The 27,730-nt window shown below is 38.2% G+C and overlaps 1 protein-coding gene across 2 annotated transcripts in view; it reads left to right on the forward strand.

Moving 5' to 3' along the window:
- Window positions 1-27,730, forward strand: part of LOC126190761 (uncharacterized) — a 484,901-nt gene that overhangs the window by 429,549 nt on the left and 27,622 nt on the right. For both annotated transcript variants that reach the window (XM_049931276.1, XM_049931277.1), the window contains 7 exons: window positions 478-713; window positions 2,671-2,845; window positions 9,996-10,390; window positions 11,578-11,747; window positions 11,915-12,096; window positions 15,558-15,669; window positions 21,391-21,570. In XM_049931276.1, coding sequence (XP_049787233.1) covers window positions 478-713; window positions 2,671-2,845; window positions 9,996-10,390; window positions 11,578-11,747; window positions 11,915-12,096; window positions 15,558-15,669; window positions 21,391-21,570 — 1,450 coding nt within the window. The remainder of the gene's footprint in view (window positions 1-477; window positions 714-2,670; window positions 2,846-9,995; window positions 10,391-11,577; window positions 11,748-11,914; window positions 12,097-15,557; window positions 15,670-21,390; window positions 21,571-27,730) is intronic.

Genomic DNA, 27,730 nt, shown 5'->3' on the forward strand with positions numbered 1-27,730 from the left:
ACATCGAGTTACTACACTACGCCCGGCAAAAGGAGGTCCAACACATATTAAGAGGTATCCCACAACTTTTGTCATCTCAGTGTGTAAATACAAGGATGAAAACATGAAAACTCTGAGTTCTCTAAAAGTAATTTTATTGATTGTTGTTGCTAAATGTTGTCTGCTTTACTACTTCGGACAGTGTTTAATGTTGCCCATACACTAAATACTTAACTTCATTTTCCAGTCTGGGATATGTTGTGGTGACACACAGTTTTACCTGTCACTTTTCTGTCTTTTCTTGTTTGTTATCATTTTCTAAATTAGCAACCTCTAAATATGAGAACTGAAGAATCACTGTTACCTGATGTGTAAACATCTGTGGTACTTTTGGTCATTTATTATCTGTCTGTCATTTGTTCATTTTGTGACATACAAATACATGTGAAACTTTGTGAAATCACTTCTCAGAATGCCCAATGTGTTTATATTTTTCAGGGTGGATATGTATGTAGAAGATAAGGTATCTCACCAGGGTCCTATACCAATACAAATTACACCCAAAATGACAGTGGCAGACCTGAAGCAGAAAGTCCAATTGGAGTTTGAAATTCCAGCTGGTGTGCAGCGATGGATACTGGGAAAAGAGCTTGCATCAGATGATTCTAAGACTCTGGAGGAGCATAATATAAATGCCAATGGCTGCCCTATGTTCCTATACCTCGTTGCTCCAGGTAGGAATGAGACAATTATGACTGTTGAGCTGAATGTCATAAATGTATGTAGTTCATTAGAAATGTTAAGTAAAGTCTGCTTCATAATTATGAAACCATTATCATTTTGTTTGCTACCTCAGCTTCAAAGAAAGACTTTGTTTATCATGCTGCTATTTGAGAGTTAACTGTTACTTAATCTCTAGTATTTTTATATTAATGCAAGGGTTCTCCATGTGATCAGTGATGTAGGGCTATCTCTGAAAAGGTACAGTAATAAAGGATTTTCTTTGTAACAGTACAACATTCAGTAGGGTTACTGGGCACAAATTTCCAAGTTTTGAAAATGATTGATAACTGGTAACTCTGAAAATCTATTAAGCTTATATTTATTTACTTTTAATTATCTACTCTTCCTTACTTGTAACTAGCCATCTAGTGGATGAGACAAATTGTATTTATGGGATGAGACAAATAGTATTCCTCACTATTACACCTTGTACATTTTAATTACTTAATAGTTGGTAATATTTACTATTAGTACAAGACAAAAATAAATAGCATTTCTACAGCTTATAAAGTAAAGTATTAGAGCAAATTTTTCAGTAATAATAGTAAAATTTATGTGCTCATAACTCTACAGTATTGTACATAATATATTTTTTGTTTATTCACATTAACAAAATCATAGTGTAAATATAGTGAATCTACAGAAAATAATGTATTAGGTAGTTTGGATACCTTTGAATAAATATTTGTACTACTAATACATTGGCACTGGATTTATATGAAAAGTAATATTATTTGATAATGGAGTTCAGAAATCCTGAAGTAAGTGAGTTTTGTGAAAATTTAGATTCTATGCCTCACTTGTTAAGATACCTTTTGAATTTAACAATATTATGAAAGGAAAGTTGCTACCCACCATATAGCGGAGATGCTGAGTTGCAGATAGGCACAACAAAAATACTGTCACAAATAAAGCCTTCAGACAGTAAGGCCTTCATCAACAACAGACGACACACACACACACACACACACACACACACACACACACACACACACACACACACACACACACCACCAGTGCATGATGGGAGTGGCGAAGTTCTTGTATCCTGCCCGTCTGTGGCACTTTGGCCATGCACACTTCATGTTGAACAAAATACATATCTTTATAATAGAGGGAAACATTCCACATGGGAAAAATATATCTAAAAACAAAGATGATGAGACTTACCAAACAAAAGCGCTGGCAGGTCGATAGACACACAAACAAACACAAACATACACACAAAATTCAAGCTTTCGCAAAAAACAGTTGCTTCGTCGGGAAAGAGGGAAGGAGAGGGAAAGACGAAAGGATGTGGGTTTTAAGGGAGAGGGTAAGGAGTCATTCCAATCCCGGGAGCGGAAAGACTTACCTTAGGGGGAAAAAAGGACAGGTATACACTCGCACACACACACACACACATATGTGTGTGTGTGCGAGTGTATACCTGTCCACACATATGTGTGTGTGTGCAAGTGTATACCTGTCCTTTTATCCCCCTAAGGTAAGTCTTTCCGCTCCCGGGATTGGAATGACTCCTCACCCTCTCCCTTAAAACCCACATCCTTTCGTCTTTCCCTCTCCTTCCCTCTTTCCTGACGAAGCAACCGTTTGTTGCGAAAGCTCGAATTTTGTGTGTACGTTTGTGTTTGTTTGTGTGTCTATCGACCTGCCAGCGCTTTTGTTTGGTAAGTCTCATCATCTTTGTTTTTAGATATACAAAATACATATCTTGTTGCATAGACATTTCGCCTGCATCTTTTTGTGTGGAATTCTGAACACTTGAAAATGCAAGCTTATAAATCTGTTTACAATTCTACAGCTACAGTAACAATTTTCCATTTAAATATTTCCCTCTCTCCAATTTAAGCAACTAAGAACTGTACTGTATTCAGTGCCTAATGAAAAACAAATTTCACTTGACAGATACTGAAAAAGAAGTTGGGGCACAGAATACAGTGACTGATGAAAAACCTGAACAGCAGCAGGCAACAAATCCACCACCTACTGAGCCTGGGAGAGGCTGGTATTACAATTATGAGGAAGACCACTACAGCTACTGTGAAGATTCTGAAAATGAAATAAGTGATGAAGAAACAGGGTAACTCCTATTTAACTGTTATACCTGCATTCTGTTTGAAATTGTGCAATAATTTACGACACTAAATATTTCGGTACGATGAGAATAGTGTTGTCTAATGCGCAACTGCAATGACAGGTGCCGTGTAAAAGCGCAAAAACGTGTGAACACACTGACTTTTGACACCTTGTGGATTTATTGGTAATTTTTCTTCGAATATTGTTAAACGCGACATAGATGCTGCAATCTAAAAGATACGGCACTCGTATCTACGACTCTACTGCTCCTCAAAACTCCCTGAAACTTGGTAACAGGGTTGAGACTACACCTTCAGTTGTGCACGTTTTGTGGAGCTTTTGTGCGTGCACAACTCGCGTGACGTAATTGCCTTTCGGGGCAAATACAGAACGGATTTGACCGGTAATGTGCACGACACACATTGTGTATGGCTAGCCCTCGACACTCGACTAGAAGTTTACGTCAGTGCTGCCGGGTGGTAGCACATTGCGGCAGACTTTTATTCCCATTTGCTCGGCATAAATCCTGCTAGATGAAGCAGACTCCTCAGATATGCTAATTCACTGGCTACGTACGGTAGTAAAATTGTATCGGAAGTCAGTATGTGTTAAGATTGTACTGACAGTAAACCTATTTTGTGGTTTTCTGAATGAGTTAATAGTATATTAAGTTATGAATTTTATCACACAGAAGCTGATGAGGGAAACTCACCATCATGCCCCCTCCGATTTTGTGGTAAGAGGGCCCAGTGGACAGCCCATGAAAACATGAACAAGTATCAAGCATGAAAATAGGAAGAAGGTGTACTGAACTGTGAAAAAAAAAGAAGCAAAATAAGAATTAGTGAGCGGCCCAAGGAAAAGAAGTGCAATATAGAGCTAATTGCAAGATCAATGGCGACACGATTACGTGGTCACAGTGTTGGATTACCGGGCAGGTGAGCCGTGTTCAAACCTACCGTATGCCACTTCTTCTCCACTATTCGCTGTATTCAAATTTGTGTCTGTGTCGTGGTGTAACATCCATTTGCAAACGCAAGGTGTACGGGAGAGATTTACGATGACAGATCATTCTGCACAACTACTCTATTAGCAGCCGAAAGGAAGTGGCTTTCGAATGGGAACCACAAATGTTTGATGACAAGGTGGCAAGCCAACCGAATCCTCCACCAGTAGACATGTCTGGTGTGCCATACAAGGCATTAGTGACCGTATGTGTGTCATATAATAGAAATTTCATGCTGACGCACCTAATTTGTACGCCTGGTAAGTGAGTGAGATATGCGTCCATACCCGAATGAGATTTTGTGTGAATGTGAATGTGATCACTCCCAAGGAAATGATGAAAACGTAATAATTTGTCACATGAGCTGCAAAAAATGAACACAACAGTTTCACAAACTCTGTTTTTCTGTGCCCTGTCAAAACACATTTTTAATGTTTTTGAAGTTGTGTTCTGTTTTGGAAGTTTCAACTCTTGAATTCTTTTGTTGTAACATGTTTCATACCTGTTTATTTGTTGTTTTCATTTCTGTGAGATGTCTGTGTGGTATCTCGCCTGCTCTCACTATTGCGACGGTAATGCGTTCTTACCACATGTCTCATATTCTATAACCAATTGCCAAGACTACAGAAAGAGTTTCCTACATGGCTCAACAGTTTCACAGTACAACATGACCATTAACCATGACGCCGCACCTCTGAATGTGCACTTAATATTGCACTTGTTAAGCTTGTTTCTAATTATTATTATTTTTCACCTTCTTCCTGTTTTCATGTTTGATATGTGTTCAATTTTTAATGGACTAGCCACTGGGCCGTCTTACCACTAAATCTGAGGGGGGAGAGGGGGGGCTGAGATGGGGAGTTTCCCTTGGAGGATTTATTTATGCTTCTTAAATTGGTTGATCTTTTAATGAGTCACATTTATCTCTGCTGTAGGCCCACACTGCGTATATGAAAATTCACGAAAAGCTGTATCACAGATTTCTCTGATGTTCACTTAAATGTGGGATTGCTGGCAATGTGCTTTAGGCTGTTATGGATCTTAGTGCCTCATTTGTAATCTAATTGAGTGACCATGTTGGTAGACATTACTACTTGGGTTTAATCATTTCCACAAACAACACTTTGCATTTGGAGTTGGTTGTTCTCTGGGCGGGAATTGGCTTTCATGTGCAATGTAAACATGAACTATGTTGTATCTGTTTTAAATGCTAACAGAAAAGTAAAGCTGTGAGGATGGGTCATGTGTCACACTTGGGTAGCTCAGTTGGTAGAGCACTTGCCCACAAAAGGCAAAGGTCCCGAGTTCAGCACACAGATGGAATCTGCCAGAAAGTTTCATATCAGAGCACATTCCTGCTGCAGAGTGAAAATTCATTCTGGGAACAGAAAAGTTAATTACCAGGAAAAGTCAGCCGCAAGGAAACTAAGGCCTCCAAAAACAGATCCTTTGATTGAGGGAGTGCCGAAATCAAATAAGCATAACTACAAGTGAACATTTAACAAGAAAGTGTACAGTTAGCAAAAGTTGTTGTGTGGGTGCAACATAAAAACTTTGTGAACTAATACATCCCTTGGGGATCTTGTACATTTTTGAAACTGGAAAAGCATGAAAAGTCCAACTTACACAAAAATGCAAAATGGAGAATTGTGAAAGCTTACACATTATTTTGTTATTGTCCTAAACTTTACTTAATTATGTACAAAACAACAAGATTCTATAAAAACAATTCTTTCTTTTGTCAGATATTTTATGCACCTTATTATTATTAATAATGTTGTTATTATTATTGGCAGTGGCTGTAGTTGTATAAATTTGTTGATAAGCACAAATGTTATACAGCAGATGCTATTAATTTCACTCATTCAGATTTATCTGACTCTAAAAATTTGTGAACACCCAGAATGTATACCCACGAGCCGCTGCTGCATAATTGTATCAACATGTTGTGGAATAGGAGCAACAGACTTACAAGAAAGTTGACTATAGGTGTTCCATAAGTTTCATCACATAGACAAAGAAGGAAAGGCATTCAGTAAGTAATGCTACACGTTTTTTTCTGTAATCTGGTTGGTTTTATTCAGGGTTCTCTTTTTCAACATAATCTTCGTTCAGTGCGATGGCCTTAAGCCATTATAATTATACTGGGAAGTACTGTATGTGTGGCACCACTCTACTGGCTGATGTTGGAGCCAGCATTTTGCAGCATCAGTAACCTCCCCATCATCCATGTACTGCATCACGTGGAGTGTCCTACATTGGGCCAAACAGGTCGAAGTAGGAAGGTGCAACATCTAGGCTGTTGGGCGGAAGAGGAAGAACAATCCAATGAAGTTTCATGAGCTCCTCTCGGGTGCACAGGCTTGGTTGAAGCCTCGTGTTATCATGGAGAATGTGCAGTTTGTTTGCATTTTTGTGGTGACAAACACGCAGAAGTCATTTCTTCAGTTTCCTGAGGGTGTCCCAACATAGCAGGAGTCACAGCTGTGTGCAGCTGGCTGGCACACTGAAGATCAGATGTGTTTGTGCAACCATCTTCTGATGATTCCAGATGACTCATCAAGCATTTGTTCACTTCCAGAACTCTGCTGAGATTCTGCAATCCGCTATGAATGTCTGCAATGCTCTGTTTTTCCACCAAAAGAAACTCAAATCACAGCTGTTTGTTTGGTGTCGTAAGGCATGGTAGTTGAATGCACGCCACAGGGGAAGGATCTGGATACCCTCTAGGAGTCTCTGTGGTCCAGCGCATGCGTGCACCGTGAGCCTCACTGCGCGAGTGCGACACTCTCTGTACCCTGTGAAGTCTGCGGCCAATTGTGATTCCCGCAGTCATATATTTAGGTGGCTGCGCGGCGCTACCCCAGCAGTCTGGTACACGCCGTAGTTCGCATGTGGATCTCAGCCGTACTGCATTCTGGTTCTATGTGTTGAGATACATACTGTCGTTTGGACTGTTCATACATTGTTGTTGTCTCACCATGTTTATCACCTCAGTTCTTGCTTGCTTGCCTCATGTTGTGTCCTGGTCAGCCATAGTGTCTGTCATCCCCTACACGTTCATCTGTCCTGTCTGTTCATTGTTAGTAATACCTTTAGTGGTCCTCCACCTGGCAGGGTCATGGCTCCTTTCTCTGCCGTGCACTGCTTACCGGTCGCTTGCAGCTATAGCAGTTTGCTTGCAACATGCCACCAATGTAGACACCATTTTGAAGGCTATATATGGCGCCTCCTGCCAATGGTCTTGCCGCAGTGTTAAAAGTGGTTCCCGTCAGATCGCTGAAGTTAGGCATGGTTGGGCTTGGCTAGCACTTGGATGGGTGATCATTTGGGTCTGCCAAGTGCTGTTGGCAAGCGGGGTACATTCAGCCCTTGTGAGGCCAATTGAGGAGCTACTTGACAGAGAAGTAGTGCCTCCAATCACGGAAATTGAGAATGGCCAGGAAAGCAGTTTACTGACCACATGCCCTTCCATATCCTCATCACGTGAAGCCTGTCAGCTGAGGATGAAACGGTAGTTGGTTGGTACCATTTGACCTTTCGAGGCCCGTTTGGACAGAGTATAGTGCCGTCACCTACCGATATTTCGTGAAACTGTGGGGGCTGAAGCGGAAATGTTTTGTGATGTCCCACAACAAATTAAATATTTTTTCAGCCAAAATTAGGCAAGGAAAAAAATATGTTGCATTGTTTACTGAACACTCCACAACAGTATGGTTGCCTACTTAAGAGCATGTTGGTCCATCTTTGTAACACAGTACTGCGGCAGTTCTGCGTGACATGGATTCGTGAAGTCCTTGGTAGTTTTCCTGAAATATGTGGCATCAAATCACATACAGGTCATGCAAATACAGAAATCATGTAAATCTTGGCCAGTGGTCTGTAGGTGCAGAGGTGGCATCTCATGATTTCTCAGATGTGTTCCATCTATTCCGGATCAGGCAAGTCTAGCAAGCAAGACAGCAATGTGAGTTCTCTGTCATGCTTCTCAAATAACTGTAACACAATTCTTGCCTTAAAATGCTGACAGTAAACCTTCTGGAGGGTGCCAACGCTATGGGGGAAGACAATAAGTGTGAAGGGATGCAGGTGCTCTGCAATAATAGTCACATAGTCCCCAGCTGTCTGATGGTTTTGTTTACTACCACCACTCCCATGGAAACTCATGGAAACTCAGATGAATGTCTCCCATAGCATAATACTACCCCCAGCCCACCTGCATTCATGATGTGGTGCATGTTTCTAGCAATCCTTCGACTGGTTGACAGTGTATCCAGACACCACCGTAAACATGGTGTAACAAGAAACATGATTTACATAATCAGGCTATCAACAATTCTACATGAACAGCTGATGAACTTTGCCTTTCCCTGATACTTGTGTTCCTTCTCTAATGACCTCATTGTTGGTGGGATGTTAAACCGTCATTTTCCTTCCTTCTGTGTTGCTAGCTTATCAGACCTTCACAGGTGGGTTATGGCATTGCAACATGTCCTTAGTTCTTGCCACTCACATGGCCTTAATTTCCATTAATTTCTTCAGTCTCAGCACTTTGTATCTGTAACTATTCTTTTAATCTCTGTCTTGCTTATTACCCTATCTTCCACCTCAAAACTCTCAGGGTTTGAAATCTCACCCAGTGCAGTCCCCAAAAATCAGTCTTTCTTTCTCATCCTGTCCCGTTAAGTCTCCCGTGGGAAAGGCAAGATTATGAGTCCCAGTTGAACCCAAGTTTCAGTCTACTAGGAATTTTCAAACCAGTAGACTCTCTGCCACAGAGTGAAAATTCGTTCCAGTAATTAAATGTGTTCCATTCATCATTCCAGTTGTCTTTTAACAAATAGTTCCAGAGTTTTGTTGCATGAGCTTTCCAAAATTGGTGTACTAGATCTAGCACATCGAGGCTCTTTTCTTTGTTTCAATATGGGGATAATGTGGTCCATGTCAGAAGGAGAGATTCCCTAGATATTGAAGATGTGTAGTAGATGTTGCAATGTCTCTGATTGCATAGGTGCAGTTGTTGGGTCACAAATGTTGTCAAGGACTGACAGTTAAAATTCCTTCGTTGCATTCCAGATGTGATCAAATGAAAATGGTTGAGCATTTGCCAATAGTGTGGTGATTGTGTTTGCATAATCATCTGTCCAAGAATAACAACTTTATGAATGCTGGCTATTGCTTTTTTTTTGCCATCAATCATTTATTATCCTCTTATACTCAGTAAACTTTACAGTGACACATGTGCTTCATCTCAAATGTCTATGTTGCAAAACTTGTTACATACCAGAAACAAATACCTGTCATTTTAACAGGACTTAAGTTTTATGATTTCCTGTTAAATACCAGAAACATTTAGTCACCCTTGATATCTTACTAAGATGAATAAAACTTTAGCCCTCATTTTTTTCTGTTATATCTTTTTCCCTGGAAACGTGTGATGTTGAACCATGCAAGCTTATAATTACATCTCAACTATGACAGTCTATACTAAGCAGGCAAAAGTTATGAGAAAAGGCACTTGATGTGATATCAGTCATCAGTTACTGAACCATCTGTGGTGTATTTGTCTCTGTGCAAATCACAATACAAATGGGTTCCTGATGTCACACATTCAAATCGGCAGCAATCTGATCATTGATAGCCTCTTATGGCTCTGCAGTGGCAACATTATGTCTGCTTGTCAGATGCTTCTGGTCGTTCTGTTTGGCTGTTCGTATATGTCTTTGCCATATTGAAGACTCGGCCTAGAACACTGTGGACTTCCAAAACCTGTATTTTTGTGTAATCTCCTGTTGCACTGCACCAGTCGTCACCATATATTCAAAGTCGGTTCACACATGACATTTCATCATATTCAGTACACACCTGTGTGCAACAAACTGCTCGGATATTGTGTCTACACTGACACGATATGCTGCATATAGATGCAAAATTCAGGTGACTTATGCAGCACATCTTCAAATGAGATAACTCTCCCACGACCACTGGCCATTACTTTATTAATCAGTGGTACAACTGTCCCTCACATATTTCTTGACATCAGTCGGCTTTCTTGAAAGTAGCAGGTATAATGTGTACAAATAAATAATGCTAGAATTTTTCTGTTATTACGTCTTTATTTAGTAATCAACCAACATTAATTTTACAGCCCTGATCAGACTAAGAAAGTGTTGGTGCATGAAGGATTAAGGCAAGTAACTCAAACAGTTCAAAATGGTGCATCTGAAAAGCAAGAAGTTCCTAAAGTAAACCATGTTGCGGAAGAGGAGGAAGATGAAGAAGATGAAGAGGAAGAGGAAGAAGAGGAAATTGAAGAGGAGGAGGAGGAAGTAGAAGAGGAAGACGAGAACTCAGATGAAGGAGGCTTGATAGGTGCAACAGCTGTTGTGGTGCATGAGAAACCTGTTGTAGTAGAACCTTCAGAAATCCATGTTGGCCACTCAAAGTTATCACCAGTTCCAGAGCCAAAACCATCTGCACCTCACATTGATGAAATAGGAAATACAAGCGTGAGGGAGAGGAAGACTGATACCATGAATTTAGGTATGTTTTGATGTTTGATTTCATATTTGTCCTTCACTATGTAATATGGTAGATACCTCAGAAACAAGTGTGTGTGTGTGTGTGTGTGTGCACTGGCTCTTGTTGGTCAAGTGTCACTAGGAGTATCAACAATCAGCCCTGAATGTTGTCCAATATCAAGCTGCGATAGGGCCTGCAGCCATGATAATTTTTTTAATTATATCAATTTGACACAATGGCTGTTATTGTCAGGATTAGTGTGGACAGTACGAAATAAAAGGACGGTTTAATTGTAACAATAACAGCCAGTGCAGGATATTGATGTCGTTCCCGAACGTTGTGTATGACACTAATATTTGTCTTTCTTTTTATTAATTTTCTGTCATCCATTTTCTGCACCCACCATATTCCTAGCAGAGAAATGTCATCAAAGCTATCACCAATTAAACTGTGACCCCAAAAATTGTGGATTTGATACTAATATAAAATTGATACTAATATCAATTCCTTTTTATTAACTTTGCACTTCACATCCTCTCTGTCCCTGCTCACACTGTGTGGGATGAAATGTCATGTGGACTGTCACCAGCCAACTGAACAATGCCAAAAACCTTGGTTTTGTCTCTAATACCAATTTTTTTTATGTAACACCCCCTTCCCTCCCTCCTCACAACCTTATCCCTTAGCACTTGAGGTTCCCCCACAGAAATGGTTTCCAGCAGCTACTTCTCTATACTTTGCTTTGTTCCTTATCTCTATAGGTTCTCTTTAATGGTGGAATGTACAGAAGATATGTTAATGAATCAATGATTATATTAATCCTTTTTTAGCTGCAATTGTAAATTATTATTCTTATGGGATCCAACTTTGAATGAATCTTGGTTTGACCAACCGTATTATGCTTTGTCATGGACAATTTGTCTACATTTTCTAACATTCATGAAGTAAGCTATATTTTACATTAACAAATCACTTTCAGGGATTTTTATTGAGTATTTTCTGAGTTGGCCTCCATTCCAGCATCATTTATACTGTCCTGCTGTCCATCCATAAACATGACCCAATGAAGCTATTGTTGTGTTCTTTGTTAGCTTTACACTGTCAGCTTGGAAAACTATTCAGCTATTAGTAATAAGTGTTGCAGCTAACATTAGCAGATAGTGGAAGCCATTGTCTAGTGAACTTACACTTCTTCTTCTTCATGCCAGGATGGAAATGTCCAGTTTGCACACTAATCAATTCTCCTACAAGACCAGGATGCGCTGCTTGTACAACTGAAAGACCTGTACGATATGTGGTCCCTGTAGAATATCGAGCAAATGAACAGGAATTCCAAAGAATGAGACGTGAGCAAAAACTGGATGAGGAAATGCAGCAGGTTACTATGCGGTTCTTATTATGGAAGTTAAATATGTTTTGATGAATGTGTATTTCCTTATTTGAAATAATTGATATTAAAAATTATCTTTGTGATAAATCTACAATACTACCATGCATAACGGTTTTTCATAAAATCATTGCATCATCATATTTCACTATTTGCAGGCAGCAGCAAAAGAGAAAGATGTTGAGAAGCAAAAACAAAATCATCATTATCAGGAACTCTTAAATCTGGATAACACAGATCTGGTTCCCAACACTGAAGCTTTTGACTGTTCTGTCTGTCTTGTAACATATAATGCTGGTGATGGAGTAATTCTTCGAGAATGCCTTCATGTATTCTGCAGGTGCATTGTTTTTAACAATATCTTTAAGTTGGCAAACTCTCTTGACTGTGTGGAATGTGTTTTACAACTTATCACTAAACACATAAATGGGTGCACTAATTTATTTGATATGACTGGAATGCAAGCACTGCAGATGCAAAAAATAACAATATGTTTTCAAACAACAAAACCATTTCATAAAAATACATTATTAAAAACTCAAACAAAAAATGAAAACAGAACGATACTCAGTGATCCACACTCATTTTTATAAAGATGAGGTAATTACTAATACTTTAGGCACCATTTGTCTGCATACAACTAGTTGCCTGTACCCATTTCCTTTTATATTGTCTCCAACCTGAAATTTCTATTATTATACTATCACTGAAGCTTCATTTCATGATGGACAGCTGAAGTGAACAGAGATGTCACATATCAAAGCAAACTAATCTCTGGAGAAGATTTAAAACAGGCTAATTTTTCATTTGTTGTATTTACTTTGGACTATTTGCCTGAAATAGATTTTTTTGTTCAATAAATGTCCACTAATGAACTGTTGGTTTCTTTTGTGTTATATGTTTTCATTTAACTTTGATTAACACTATTTTTTCAATTTGGTGACAATACTAAACCCATTTACAACATCTTAACAATTATTCATGTTAATACATGCAGACAATGACTCCTCTATATTTTACTGTTAATACAAAATATGTTTCACTAACAAAGTAATCGAAATAAGGCTGTGCATTGCTTGGATGATTAATATGGTTGCACAACATTATTCAGATGGCAGCTTGGCCAGAGGCTGCACTTTGGCTGTCAAATTCGATGCTTCCACCTATCTTTCAAATGTATGCAATGTGAATAAACAATTTTATGTGCATTTTTCCTGCTCAATAACAGCAATATCCTGGTCAAGGTAGTCCACAATGTGTACCAGAAAAACTCCCATCTATATTTATATATTTTGTATCACTAGTAACAACAGTAAAAGAATGAGGTGATCATAACAATAACAATGCAAACACCATTTGAAATATTGATAGTCTGTCATTCTCAATGTCAGATGTAACTGTGACACCAAACTAGCACCTAAACATGCAATCTTTTGTCACCTTTCTTTTAATCATGAATGGTTGAGAATAGCCACTGACAAGATAATTTTAGAGGAAAATTGTTTTGTGTTGGTGAAGAGTATATCGTTCAGTTGTTCGAGCATGGAAATGAATTCCCAGAAATAATCTATCATTAAAATGCACATACCACTGCAGAGACAAAGCTTCATTATGGAAATTATTTGAAGCATGTTGAGGAAGCCATTTTCTGCTGTGTCCTTCCTCCCATAATCCATCAAAGTCTGCAGAAGATCTTCTGTGTAGAGCTAGAGAAGACATGAGGGATTTCACATTAAAGCTTTGAATTTGGTAATAGAACATATTCAGGCAGCTCAGTTGATAAGAGTGTTTGTCATGAGAGACAAGACTTGAATTTGGAATCCCTGCAGAAAGTTTTAATCTGTCAGGAAATATAAAGTTATTGGTTACCTTGGATTTGTATTAGCCACATGCCAATTCTTATGTTGCTAAGACTAATTCATTAAATAACTAGACAAGGCAAGTGAACCACCAAGACCATAAAATGGGAAAGTACGTGTTTTTACACTAAGATATTAATGCGTTACATGTAGGGGCCACAGAAATAGGCATTGCTTTGTCTTGAGTTGACATTGTTTTATGTCACTATCATATCATTGATAAGAGTAGAAGTTGAAGCAATGAATTAAAATTTGTGCCAACTTGAACAAGGGTCTCCTGCTTATGCAGCAGACGTGCTAACCACCACACCATCTGCCTTGTAAGCAGGAGACTGGGGTTCAAGCCCGCCCATTGCAGAAATTTTAATTCATAGCTTCAGCTTCTATCCTGTGTGTGTTGGGGTTTATGGGCGCTCAACATCAAGGTCATCAGCGCCCAGCTTCTATCCTTGTCAAAGATAAAGTTGAGACTCATATGTCTCCAGCAAAATGTAATCCCACCAGCGCAACTATGTTATCAACTTAGTATGTCACTCAGTTTCTCAAAAGTCAGTTCTAATAATGGTCTCCTTATCATCATGTCGCTTGTTGGTATACAACTGAAGCATTTCTTAAATGCAGTAATGTGTCCTTTTCATTGAAAAGATGGTATGAGGAGCAGAAAGGGATAGATAGCTTCAAACAACACTAAGACAGCCACAGAAGGAGAGAGGGAGAGAGATAGAGAGAGAGAGAGAGAGAGGAGCAAATGAAGGAAGCAAGCACTGCCTTGTTTGTGTACTGAGATACAAGGACATGCATTCTGTGCATCTATGCTGTTTACATACAAAACAAGTGCATAAATAGATATTCCATATCACTGAAAGTTTTTTATTGACAAAGGTGTATAAATATAAAATATATTTAATGGTAGACATGTTTGATATTGCTGTTGTGGCTGCTTCTGTCCTAAAGTGATGTTTGGCAGCAGAGGTGATATTTGTTGAGGCAGATATCGTATTTGACCAAAGCATTTGACTTCTACCTAGGGGCAAATGAAAGGTGTGTGGTGAATGCTTATAGTTTTAAATGCATTTGCAGTATTAATTGGTCCATTTATTAGCCGTCTTCATCTTACTTGTACGTAGGTAGATACATTGTTGCACAGGAAAGTCAATATGTAATGAGATTAGAAGGTCCATTGATAATTTAATAATAATCTAATTGTTGCTATTCATTGCAATACATTATTTTAACAAAATTAACTCTATATTTTTTGGCAATACTCAACTTCTGTCTTCTTATGAGCTAAACATTTTCGTCACAGAATTGAAAATGAGGCCATAAAAGGCAATGCCATTCAGAACAGTTTAAACAATGAGGATTCAATCTGCTGTCCCACTTTGTGTGGAATAACACATTCGTAACACTGTGAATTAAGTTTCATTACATAGACAGAATTCATATATAATTCAAAGCTCATAAAATGAATTCTGTGGAATGCAGGTAACTGGCACAGTAGAAACAGGAGTGCCTGGCTGTGTGACCAATTAATGCAGTTGCTGTAAGACTAGACTAAATAAATGTTGTTTGAACATAATTGTGGTGTTTGATATATAGCAACAGCATTAATTCTGCTATCATTTACCTACCACCATGAATGATTGAACAGAAATAACAGAATCACAGTAAAAATGAGGATCAACATTCAACTATAGTCTCAGTTTATGATCTTTGCAAATTGTCATTAAGTAATCATCATGAGATCATTTTTAAGTGCACTAAATAATCTTACAGCAGTAAGTGAATGAGGCTCTGTGTTGAACTGCTCTGTTGGAGGTGTATAAATTCATAGGTGAACTCATTTTTCATTTTATTACTGTCTTTAAAATATTGCATACCAAAGTTCTGAATGGCACATCATCAATGGCTCATGTTTCATTTATGCTGTGTTTTGTTGCAGACAATGCCTAAGGAATACTGTACAGTTTAGTGAGGAGGCAGAAGTTAAGTGTCCTTATAGGGATGCAGACTATGCTTGTGACTGTGTTCTTCAAGAAAGAGAAATTAAAGCAGTAAGTAAATTTTGTACAATATTGTTTTTTCTTCAGTTTTCAGAGTCTTGCCTCTTTGCCACTTCTGATGAGAATATGATTGCTCTATCTAATTGTTGGCCACAATGACCAAAACTAGAACTGATGGTCCCAAGACTATATATATATATATATACTTTTGGTAAATACAGGGCTATTACAAATGATTGAAGCGATTTCATAAATTCACTGTAGCTCCATTCATTGACATATGGTCACGACACACTACAGATACATAGAAAAACTCATAAAGTTTTGTTCGGCTGAAGCCGCACTTCAGGTTTCTGCCGCCAGAGCGCTCGAGAGCGCAGTGAGACAAAATGGCGACAGGAGCCGAGAAAGCGTATGTCTTGCTTGAAATGCACTCACATCAGTCAGTCATAACAGTGCAACGACACTTCAGGACCAAGTTCAACAAAGATCCACCAACTGCTGACCCCATTCGGCGATGGTATGCGCAGTTTAAAGCTTCTGGATACCTCTGTAAGGGGAAACCCATGGGTCGGCCTGCAGTGAGCGAAGAAACGGTTGAACGCGTGTGGGCAAGTTTCACGCGTAGCCCGCGGAAGTCGACGAATAAAGCAAGCAGGGAGCTAAACGTACCACAGCCGACGGTTTGGAAAATCTTATGGAAAAGGCTAAAGCAGAAGCCTTACTGTTTACAATTGCTACAAGCCCTGACACCCGATGACAAAGTCAAACGCTTTGAATTTTCGGCGCGGTTGCAACAGCTCATGGAAGAGGATGCGTTCAGTGCGAAACTTGTTTTCAGTGATGAAGCAACATTTTTTCTTAATGGTGAAGTGAACAGACACAATGTGCGAATCTGGGCGGTAGAGAATCCTCACGCATTCGTGCAGCAAATTCGCAATTCACCAAAAGTTAACGTGTTTTGTGCAATCTCACGGTTTAAAGTTTACGGCCCCTTTTTCTTCTGCGAAAAAAACGTTACAGGACACGTGTATCTGGACATGCTGGAAAATTGGCTCATGCCACAACTGGAGACTGACAGCGCCGACTTCATCTTTCAACAGGATGGTGCTCCACCGCACTTCCATCATGATGTTCGGCATTTCTTAAACAGGAGATTGGAAAACCGATGGATCGGTCGTGGTGGAGATCATGATCAGCAATTCATGTTATGGCCTCCACGCTCTCCCGACTTAACCCCATGCGATTTCTTTCTGTGGGGTTATGTGAAAGATTCAGTGTTTAAACCTCCTCTACCAAGAAACGTGCCAGAACTGCGAGCTCGCATCAACGATGCTTTCGAACTCATTGATGGGGACATGCTGCGCCGAGTGTGGGAGGAACTTGATTATCGGCTTGATGTCTGCCGAATCACTAAAGGGGCACATAGCGAACATTTGTGAATGCCTAAAAAAACTTTTTGAGTTTTTGTATGTGTGTGCAAAGCATTGTGAAAATATCTCAAATAATGAAGTTATTGTAGAGCTGTGAAATCGCTTCAATCATTTGTAATAACCCTGTACTTACAAAAGTAGAAACACTATCCTAGGTTCCGTAACTGTTTGTTGAGGAAGCTAAGAAAGATAGATTGGGGATGATTAGAAAGGAGGGACTGGTCATTCAGACCCCAGATCGAGAGAGACCCACCTCTTGTAAAAATCAGGAATGACAAAGTTGAAGCAAGAGCATCAAAGAAAGTAGTAGGTCAAAGATAGTACGTTGATAAGTATGTGACATTACAAGCAGTGAGTCCACTAAAAACTGTATATAAAAAGCAGTGCACTTATTTGAATGTTGTGTCCCTGGAAAGTTGATGTGAACAGGGTGGGCCAGATAAGACAAATATGATGATGGGCAAAGCACCCAGGTTATTGCAGCTAGCCGTGAACAGACATGGGGGCCACTCGGCAGGTTACAGCAGGTCAGCGACATGGAAATCTGGAAGTGGTAAGGGGAGTGCATGCTGCCACTGCATGCTTAAGGAAGTGAGGCAAAATATTAAATTGAAACTTGAATATTTACTGAAAAAACTAAACCTGCTCCAAGACATGATACAAATAAATCTTAAGATAGCAATGAATTCACTGTAGTGAGACAAGCTCACTATAACTATTAGATGTGTATACAATCATTATTAACAAAGTTATTAACATTTATCCGAAAATTGTTTGCTAACTCAGTAACAAATAATACAGATACACAACGTATGCCATGTGTCACACACAGTTTCATACATCTTGATGACAGCTGGAAAATGACCTTGTTTCTATTATTATTATTAAACAAATAATCTGGACAAGGCTGCCAAAATAAATATTTCTCCACATGTACATCAGTGATTGTTGCTAGAACGAGAGTGTGTTCCATTATCCTACAATCCATATGTTTAATTAATGAGACTTTGGTAATTTAATGTATTCAAGGTCGTCATTTGACTTAATAAGCTGTGCTCAAGTTGTAAGTTGCTGTATTGTATAAGGCAAGGGGTCACACGACTAAGTTTTCAAATAGGCAGGCAGTGCAGAACTTGGGTTTTCTTTTTGTCTTGATCTTTTTGTCAGTGATGTAGGTTTTGCTAAGGTTTTGTGTGGCCAGAGAGCTGCTTGACCTTAAGTGGTAACAGTTAGAAACATTTTGACACGCACCAATTCCGGACTTAAGATATGTCAACAAGATGCCTCTTTTCTCATGCACAATCACAGATTCATGGGAACAGAAGCACATGCACAAAAATTAGTTAAAGAACATACATACATACAAATCCACAGTCTCCTGTCTACATGTTGGCTCATTGCTCAAGCACTCTGCTATGCACTCCTTTCTTTGCTCAGAAGTTTGTGCTACTTTTATTGTGATGAAAGGTGTCAGAAAAAGGAAATACAAAGTTAATTATTGGTAAAAAAAGAATCTAAATAACAAAGGTATGATAAATAAAAAGTAATGGTGACATTCTGTTTGCAAATTTGATGAGGTTCAGCAAGACTGTAGAGTTTCTGCTAGTGTCACTGCAGCTGTGAGGCTGTCAATAAAAAACATTTTGCTACCTGGAAACCAGTGACTTATATACCAGTTTGAACTATTTAATTTGCATTTCAAAACAAAGCATTTCAGTGGTTACTCCTGAAACTAAGAAAAACTTAACCGAGTTTCTTAGTTGTTATGTGAATACTAATTGGCTTTTGATCTTCATTTGCATTATATTTAAAAAAGTTATTTACACAACTTTAATCATGAAGGATTATGTATAAATTAACATCCTCAGATTCAACAAATTCAGCAATGTCACAGAACCCAGCATCCACTAGAATGGAGGTTGGATTTTCCAGTTTTGAATTTCTTGCATCATCAGCTCCCTTCATTTCAATTTCTGGTAGTTTGTTGATGAGCCATATTCAGATCTAAGGAAGGTCATGTACTCTCTGTCTGGTGGTTAGGTAACAATGAATTGATGCTTACAGTGGATTAATCTTTCATTGTTGTTATCAAGCTCCAGTGAAGTTGAAATTGGTTTGATCTTGTCCCTTCCCCCCAACCTCTCTCTCTCTCTCTCTCTCTCTCTCTCTCTCTCTCTCTCTCTCTCTCCCCCCCCCCCCTCCCCCTCCCCCCCCCAGCCATCTTTACATTTCACTTCGTCCTTCTATCATCTCTGACCTGAAGCTGACACAGTGTTCAGTTATATACTGCCTTTGATCTTGTGCTCTCTCTGATGTCTGTTTGTCTCCCCACTTCCTAACAACAGGTGGGTCCATCTCAATGAGGGGTCTGAATGATCAGCTCCAGCATATCACTCTTTGACAAACTGTCTGTGGGCTTCTGTCTGTATTTCTTTGGCTGATGTTTGTTCGATGATTATTCTGACATTTCACTGGCACAAATGGCTGGCATTGTCAAAGCTTTACCTTCCATTCTTAAACAAGTAAAGAACTAGAGCCACTATTAGCAGAGGTAATTAGTAGTGCCACTAGTTGCTCCACAAAATTATGGGGCATTGCATCATATGAAATATATCAGCCAACAGCAAGCAAAAGCACCACAGCTTCTAGTAGCAGAATGGTTGTGGGACATAGTGTTAAACGGAGTATATTAGCTGAGGACAAATAGTTAATAGTGGTGTAACAGCTCCTAAGTTAGGACAGCTTTTGCTACATTTATATATATTGTGATGTAACCACCTTGCTGGTGACAATAATTGTTGAAAAATAAATAAATCAAAATAGAAGTCTGTAAGAATATTAATCTTGAAGAAGTTAACAGAAATAAAAGTTCTTGAAGTTGGACAGATGTGACTCACATTGTTAAAAAAACAAAAAGGAAAAATAAATAAATAAAATGCTGGCGTAAACTTCACTTTATTGCTCCACTGCAGTTGATTCTTCCCATAAATTTCTTAAGTGATGGCGGGCCGTAGAACACATGGTTCTCTAATAACATGAGAGGTCAAAAAGTTATTCAGGTGTACTTAGATTTTGAACTCTGGATGTTGTTTATTTCTTGACTTTTCACACAGTGGAGCTCAAAATCCCACATTGTACTGGCCCCCTTGCACGATTTCTTTCTGGCTTATATGCATTACAGTCAGAACATTTTTATGTATAATAATTTTGTTTGTTGAAATTGCAGAAATCAATCAAAATTGGAGAAAATGTTATCATTCAATGGTCACAATTAAAACGCATGAAACAGTATACAAGGGAAAATACGTATCCGTCATTTTCATGGAAAATAAGTGAAATGATTCAAATAAACAATGCTGATTACACTTTTGTTAATTGCACTGAAACTACATTATCTTAAGTATGCCTATCTGGTTTCTTGTTTCTTTTAGTGTAGACAAAATTTTGGTATATAATCCAGTAACCTGAATAAGCAGTTTGTTTACATTCTCAGTTTGTTTTATATGGTTAATTACAGTAATTATCAAGTAATTAGATGTCATTATGTTAAACAATAGTATAGCAAGCTGACAATCGACAGAGCTGTTATAGGTTTCTAACATTATAAACTAGAATATATTTGATGCTTTTTTTGTCATCCAACTGTTTGTAAATGAATATTACCAATTGAAATTAAACAAACTGATAATACATGTTCCTACCAATGGATGGGTATACTATTAGTGAGTACTTTGATGTGAAGTTGTTGATAATCACATTGCAGAGCTCGTAAGGTGAAATTAAATATATGGATCCTACCTGATGATGTAACAGTTATCAAGTGATCCAAATTAGCTTCAAAACTGCATGAAAAATGGGCTGCTTCAATATCTGTAAGTGGTACTTAGAATTTTTGCCTCCTGAAAGTAAGTGTTAGACACTCCTTCTGTCTCCATGTAATTTTATAGTTTTCAGGTGAATTTTCTTTTAAGTACAATGTACCAAAACTTATATTGTCTCAATCACTGAATAAAACAGATGGGCAGAAAACATAATCAAACATACATACCAAACACGACAAGTGCTGACAGGTTCAATGTATCTAACTACAAACAAAATCAGAAAAATTATTTTCAGTGGAAGTATTTATTACTTTCTAGGGAATAATTGTGTTTCAGGCAAAGTAAACATTTCATTGCATGCGTGTCTGTTCTTGAGCTTAAGTAGTTTCCATGATGCCATGTTATACAAAGAGCAGCCTCTGTTTTGGCTGTTGGTCCACCACAAGAAACTACTGTTATTATCTTAAATAAATAATATATGAAGAAAAATAGTAAATTACACATTCTTTTGTTTGCAGCTCGTGCCTGCCGATATGTATGAACAACATTTGGCCAAATCTGTAGCACAAGCAGAAAATAAAATAGGAAATGCATTTCACTGTAAAACACCTGACTGCAAAGGATGGTGTATTTTTGAAGACAATGTTAACGAGTTCCGCTGTCCAGTGTGTTCTGTAACCAACTGCCTCACATGCCAGGTAAATTGAAACAGTAATTGTCACATGAACATTTGGATTCTTTTAACTTTCCCATAAGGTTATATTTAAGCACGTTGTCAACAATCATAATCTCTGAAAAGAGATCCCCATAAAAAACAACATTAAATTAAAGCTTTTCTTTTTTTTTAAAAAAAAGAGCTTACATCTTAAAAATAGACAGATATGAAAAAAAAGATAGGCCACTAGCTTTTTGAACCATGTTCTTCTGTCTGGCCAAAGAGAAGAAACTGCTTAAGAGGGAATGGTGTCATGTTACAGATGCTATCAGTATCAGAGTACTGATGATGATGATGAGGATGATAATGAAGATGATGATATCCCTCCTTCATATACTGTTGTTGACAGTGGACCTCTTGTCCACTGACAGAGTAAGGGATGTGTAACTGTGAATTCATGCAAAGATCTTCTCTAGTCCATCTAACAAATATTTGCTTGGCAAGATCCACTCGCAACCATTTTGTATTAGTTACTGGCACTTCAGCCTGTTTCCTAATCCAGTTGTTTGTTTCCTTGTTTCTTCTAGTAATTACCAACATGAATTTCTCCACTGCTCACCGAAATTTTCATGCTAATGGTTCTTCTCTGACACTCATAAGTCGTAACTGTAACACACTAATCGTAAACATTTTATTTGTGGTCTCTTTGAAAGATTAGTTTTTAAACCTTATTTAGTTTATGGAGAGCACTCCATGCCATTTTTACTCTTATTTTCATTTGTTTGCTTGTCAATTCAACCATAACTGCCCTAAATACAAAAGCTCAACAGTTACAAGTAATGTTATGCTTGCATTATTAATTGGTACTATTATCTTTTCAGTATGTTCAATGAATATTATGTGTAGTCTCAGTATAATAGGTTTTCAGGGTTGCTGAAATTTATCTGCAATAGGGGGAAACAAAACATTGTCATTGGCAAAATGAAGGTGATTCTTGAAAGTTTTCTGGCATAAAGAGTATTCCATGAAGTTTCAGGATTGTATTGGAGCCAAATGACATCAATTTCTTGCCATGATATTTGATATTCAGCCATCTTCACCTGAAGATGGGTGAATGAATGGTCCCCAAGAAGCTGACATTATCCTGCTGCAATCCAAAAAATGAAGGTGGTTCACCAGTGTTCCTTCAACATATATTCCTTCTTCGTTTTTCCAGTTTTACTGGTTTTGTTAAAACTGAGCCAATATTCATGAATCCTATGATGTTGTGGTCTTCAGTCCAAAGACTGGTTTCATACAGCTCTCCAATCTACTCTATCCTGTGAATAACTACAGCGAGCTGCATCCATTTGAATCTACTTGCTGTATTCATCCCTTGGTCTCCCACTTCAATTTTTACCTTACCACACTTCACTCCATTATCAAACTGATGATTCCTTCATGTCTCAGTTGCGTCTTTATCTGTTGGTCCCTTCTTTCACTCAAGTTGTGCCATAAATTTCTTCCCCCCCTCAGACTGTAGTCTTGTTTCTATACAACTTGTAAATAACCTGATCATTTAATAAAAATATTGACACAGAAATTGCTGGACCCCTTTGTAATAAGTTGTTCATTAAGCAAGGGCTTCTTTCTGGAATTCTTCAAAATCTCAAAAGTCATCCCAGTTTTCAAAAAGGGTGACCCACATGATGTAAATAATTGTTGGCCAATCTCCCTCCTACCAGCAGGATCAAAGGTAATTGAAAATGTCATGTGCAGTCATGTGTTAGAATTCCTGAGTAAAGGAAAACTTATTTTCTGAACATCAAATGAGTTTTGCAAGCACAGATCTATCAATGATGCCCTTTTTGCTCACTGTGACCAAACCTTCCCCGTCTTTCAATTACAGAGAATTCTCCTCTGGATTGTTCATTGACCTAACCAGAACATTTGATTTGCTTAATCAACAGATATTTCTTCAGAAATTAGACGCATGTGGCATCCGAGGTGTATGTAATCAATGGTTTGAGCCGCACTTATCAAATTGGATGCAAGTAGTTGAAGTCTCTAGCAAAGAAAGAACTTGCTCTAACAAAGCTGTGATTACTTGTGGTATGCCAAAAGGCTCTGTTCTGGGGTTGCTCAGTAGCACATCAGTGCAACAAATGAGTGACCAATGCTGTCCTGGCTTCACAGAAATAAACTGTTGCTGAATGCAGTCCACATGCTCTTTTATCAATCAAAAACCACCCTATTCAAATGACACTAATACTAATAGAAGGTCATGAAATCAAGCAAGTAGAAGTAACAAAATTTTTGGGAATATGAATAGATAACACTTTGGAGTGGAATGTGCAAGGGAAAAAGTACTGACTAAGCTGAGCATCCTCTGCTACGCGTTTAGAATCCTCAGCCAAACATGCAACATAGATACATTAAAAACAGCGTACTTTGGCATAGTCCATTCCATTTTAGCATACAGCATCCACTTCTGGGGATCATCACACTAAAAAATCTTTATAATGCAAAAAAGGCTATGAAAGATAATGAAGAAGCTAGAACATCCAAGATTATCAGCCAGGCCAATTTTCAAAGACTTGAAAATTTTACCAGTATCCTGTATTTATATAATGGAAACAGTTTTATTTGCTTAAAAAATATGAATATACATGAGTACAACACAAGAACAAATTTGAACATTCATCTGCTGCTCCAGAGACTAAGTAGGTGTCAAGCTGGTGTCAGGAATATAGGCACTCAGCTGTAAAATAAACTTCCTATAACCATAAGATATAGTGAAAGGCTATCGTTCAGGAAGAAAGTAAAAGAACTACCTGTCATGCACACCTTTTACTCTGTTCATGAGTACTTAAAAACAAATATACAATTGCTCTCCAAAATTCCTTCTCAAATAAATAAGAACACATTTTCACTAATCATCAAATAACACATTAAATTTATTTTTACCTATTCTTAATCTTTCTTTGTATACTGAAATAAATTTAATTGTTAGTCAGTTATGTTAGGACTATACAGAAATAAGCCTATAGTTTGTACTTGTTGTAGTTTCTTAATTCCCATTGTGCATTGTAAGCCCATATATATTACTGTTACATCACTTTCTATGCATCCCCATATAAATGTAAACTGTCCGCTATGTGTATGTAGCTTTAAGTCAATTTTTTGTGCCACCATCCATGTAAGCTTATGCATACACAGTTGTATGTTCCATTTCCTTGTAATGATTTCACATAAAATTCACATGTGCCTTTGGACAAACAATGTTGTTGTTGTTGTTGATGATGATGATGATGTTGTGGTCTTCAGTCCAAAGACTGGTTTGATGCAGCTCTATATGCTACTCTATCCTGTGCAAGCCTCTTCATCTCCAAGTAATTACTGGAAACAACATCCCTCCAAACATGCTTACTGTATTTATCTCTTGGTATACCTGTATGATTTTTAACCCCCCCCCCCCCCCAAACTTCCCTCCAGTACTATATTGGTGATCCCTTGATGCCTAAGAATGTGTCCTACCAACCAATCCCTTCTTCTTGTCAGGTTGTACCCAAATTTCTCTTCTCCCCAATTCTGTTCAATACTTCCTCATTAGTTACATAATCTATCCATCTAATTTTCAGCATTCTTCTGTCCCACCACATTTCAAATGCTTCTATTCTATTCTTATCTAAACTGTTTATTGTCCAAAGCTTCTCTTGCCATTGCCAGTCTGCATTTTATATCCTCTCTACTTTGACCATCATCAGTTATTTTGCTACTTTAAGTGTCTCATTTCCTAATATAATTCCCTCAGCATCATAAAATACACTCTGTTATCCTCTTTTTGCTTTTGTTGGTGTTCATCTTATATCCTCCTTTCAAGACGCCGTCGATTCCACTCAACTGCTCTTCCAAATCCTCTGATGTGTCTGACAGAATTACAATGTCATCAGTAAACCTCAAAGTTTTTATTTCTTCTCCCTGGACTTTAATACCTACTCCAAATTTTCCTTTTGTTTCCTTTACTGTTTGTTCAGTATACAGATGAATAACAATGGGGATAAGCTACAACCCTGTCTCATTCCCTTCTCAACCACTGCTTCCCTTTTGTGCTGCTCGATTCTTATAATTGCCATCTGGTTTCTGTACAAACTGTTAATAGCTTTTTGCTCCCTGTATTTTACACCTGCCACCTTTAGAACTTGAAAGTTTTTTTTTCAGTGAACATTGTCAAAAGTTTTCTCTAAGACTACAAATGCTATAAATGTAGGTTTGCCTTTCCTGAATCTGTCTTCTGTGAAAAGTCGTAGGGCCAGTATTGCTTCACATGTTCCTACATTTCTCTGGAATCCAAACTGATCTTCCCCATGGTTGGCTTCTACCAGTTTTTCCATTCTTCTGTAAAGGTACCATGTTAGTATTTTGCAGCCGTGATTTATTAAACTGATAGTTCGGTAATTTTCACATCTGTCAGCACCTGCTTTCTTCGGAATTGGAATTATTATATTCTTCTTGAAGTATGCAGGTATTTCACGTGTTTCATACATCCTGCTCACCAGGTGGAAGAGTTTTGCTGTGGCTGGCTCTCCCAAGGCTATCAGTAGCTCTAACAGAATGCTGTCTACTCCTGGAGCATTGTTTTGACTTAAGTCTTTCAGTGCTTTGCCAAATTTTTCACGAGTATTATATCTCCCTTCTCATCTTCATCTACGTCCTCTTCCATTTCCATAATATTGCCCTCAAGTACATCTACCTCGTATAGACTCTCTATATACTCCTTCCACCTTTCTGCTTTCCCTTCTTTGTTTAGGACTGGTTTTCCATCTGAGCTCTTGATACTCATACAGGTGGTTCTCTTTTCTCCAAAAGTCGCTTTAATTTTATTGTAGGCAGTATTTATCTTACTCCTTGTGAGATAAGCCTCTACATCCTTACATTTGTCCTCTAGCCATCCCAGCTTAGCCATTTTGCACTTCCTGTCGATCTCATTTTTGAGACGTTTGTATTCCTTTTTGCCTGCTTCATTTACTGCATTTTTATATTTTCTCCTTTCATCAATTAAATTCAATGTTTCTTCTGTTACCCAAGGATTTCTACTAGCCCTTGACTTTTTACCTACTTGATCCTCTGCTGCCTTCACTACTTCACCCCTCAGAGCTACCCATTCTTCTTCTACTGTATTTCTTTCCCCCATTCCTGTCAATTGTTCCCTTATGCTCTCCCTGAAACTCTGTACAACCTCTGGTTTAGTCAGTTTATCCAGGTCCCATCTCCTTAAATTCCCACCTTTTTGCAGTTTCTTCAGTTTTAATCTACAGTTCATAACTGTCAGTTTCATTTCTGAGACATTTTTATTCCCTTTCACTTGCTTCATTTATTGTGCTTTTATATTTTCTCCTTTCATCAGTTGAATTCAATATCTTTTGTGATACCCAAGAATTTCTACTAGCCCTCATCTCTTTACCTCCTTGATCCTCCTCTGCCTTTACTATTTTGTCTCTCAAAGCTACCCATTTGTCCTCTACTGTATTCCTTTTCCCTGTCCTTGTCAGTTGTTCCCTAATGCTCCCTCTGAAACTCATCAGAACCTCTGGTTCTTTCAGTTTATCCAAGTCTCATCTCCTTAAATCCCTGCCTTTTTGCAGTTTCTTCAATTTTAATCTGCAGTTCATAATCAATAAATTGTGGTCAGAGTCCACATCTGCCCCTGGAAATGCCTTACAATTGAAAGCCTGGTTCTGAAATCTCTGTCTCATCACAATATAATCAATCTGAAACCTTATAGCAACTCTAGGTCTCTTCCATGTAAACAACCTTCTTTCATGCTTCTTAAACCAAGTGTTAGCTATGATTAAATTATGCTCTATGTAAAATTCTACCAGGCGGCTTCCTCTTTCATTCCTTCCTCCCAGTCCACATTCACTTGCTACTTTTCCTTCTCTTCCTTTTCCTGCTATCGATTTCCAGTCCCCCGTGGCTATTAAATTTTTGTCTCCCTTACCCGTTTGAATAATTTCTTTCATCTCATCATACATTTCTTCTGCCTCCTCCTCATTTGCAGAGCTACTTGGCATGTTAACTTGTACTACTGTGGTGGGTGTGGGCTTCATGTCTGTCTTGGCTACATTGACGTGTTCACTATGCTGCTCATAGTAGCTTTTCTACATTCTTATTTTTTTATTCATTATTAAACCCACTCACGCATTACCCCTATTTGATTTTGT

Source organism: Schistocerca cancellata, chromosome 6, assembly GCF_023864275.1.
Source record: "Schistocerca cancellata isolate TAMUIC-IGC-003103 chromosome 6, iqSchCanc2.1, whole genome shotgun sequence".
Classification (NCBI taxonomy): Eukaryota; Metazoa; Arthropoda; class Insecta; order Orthoptera; family Acrididae; genus Schistocerca; species Schistocerca cancellata.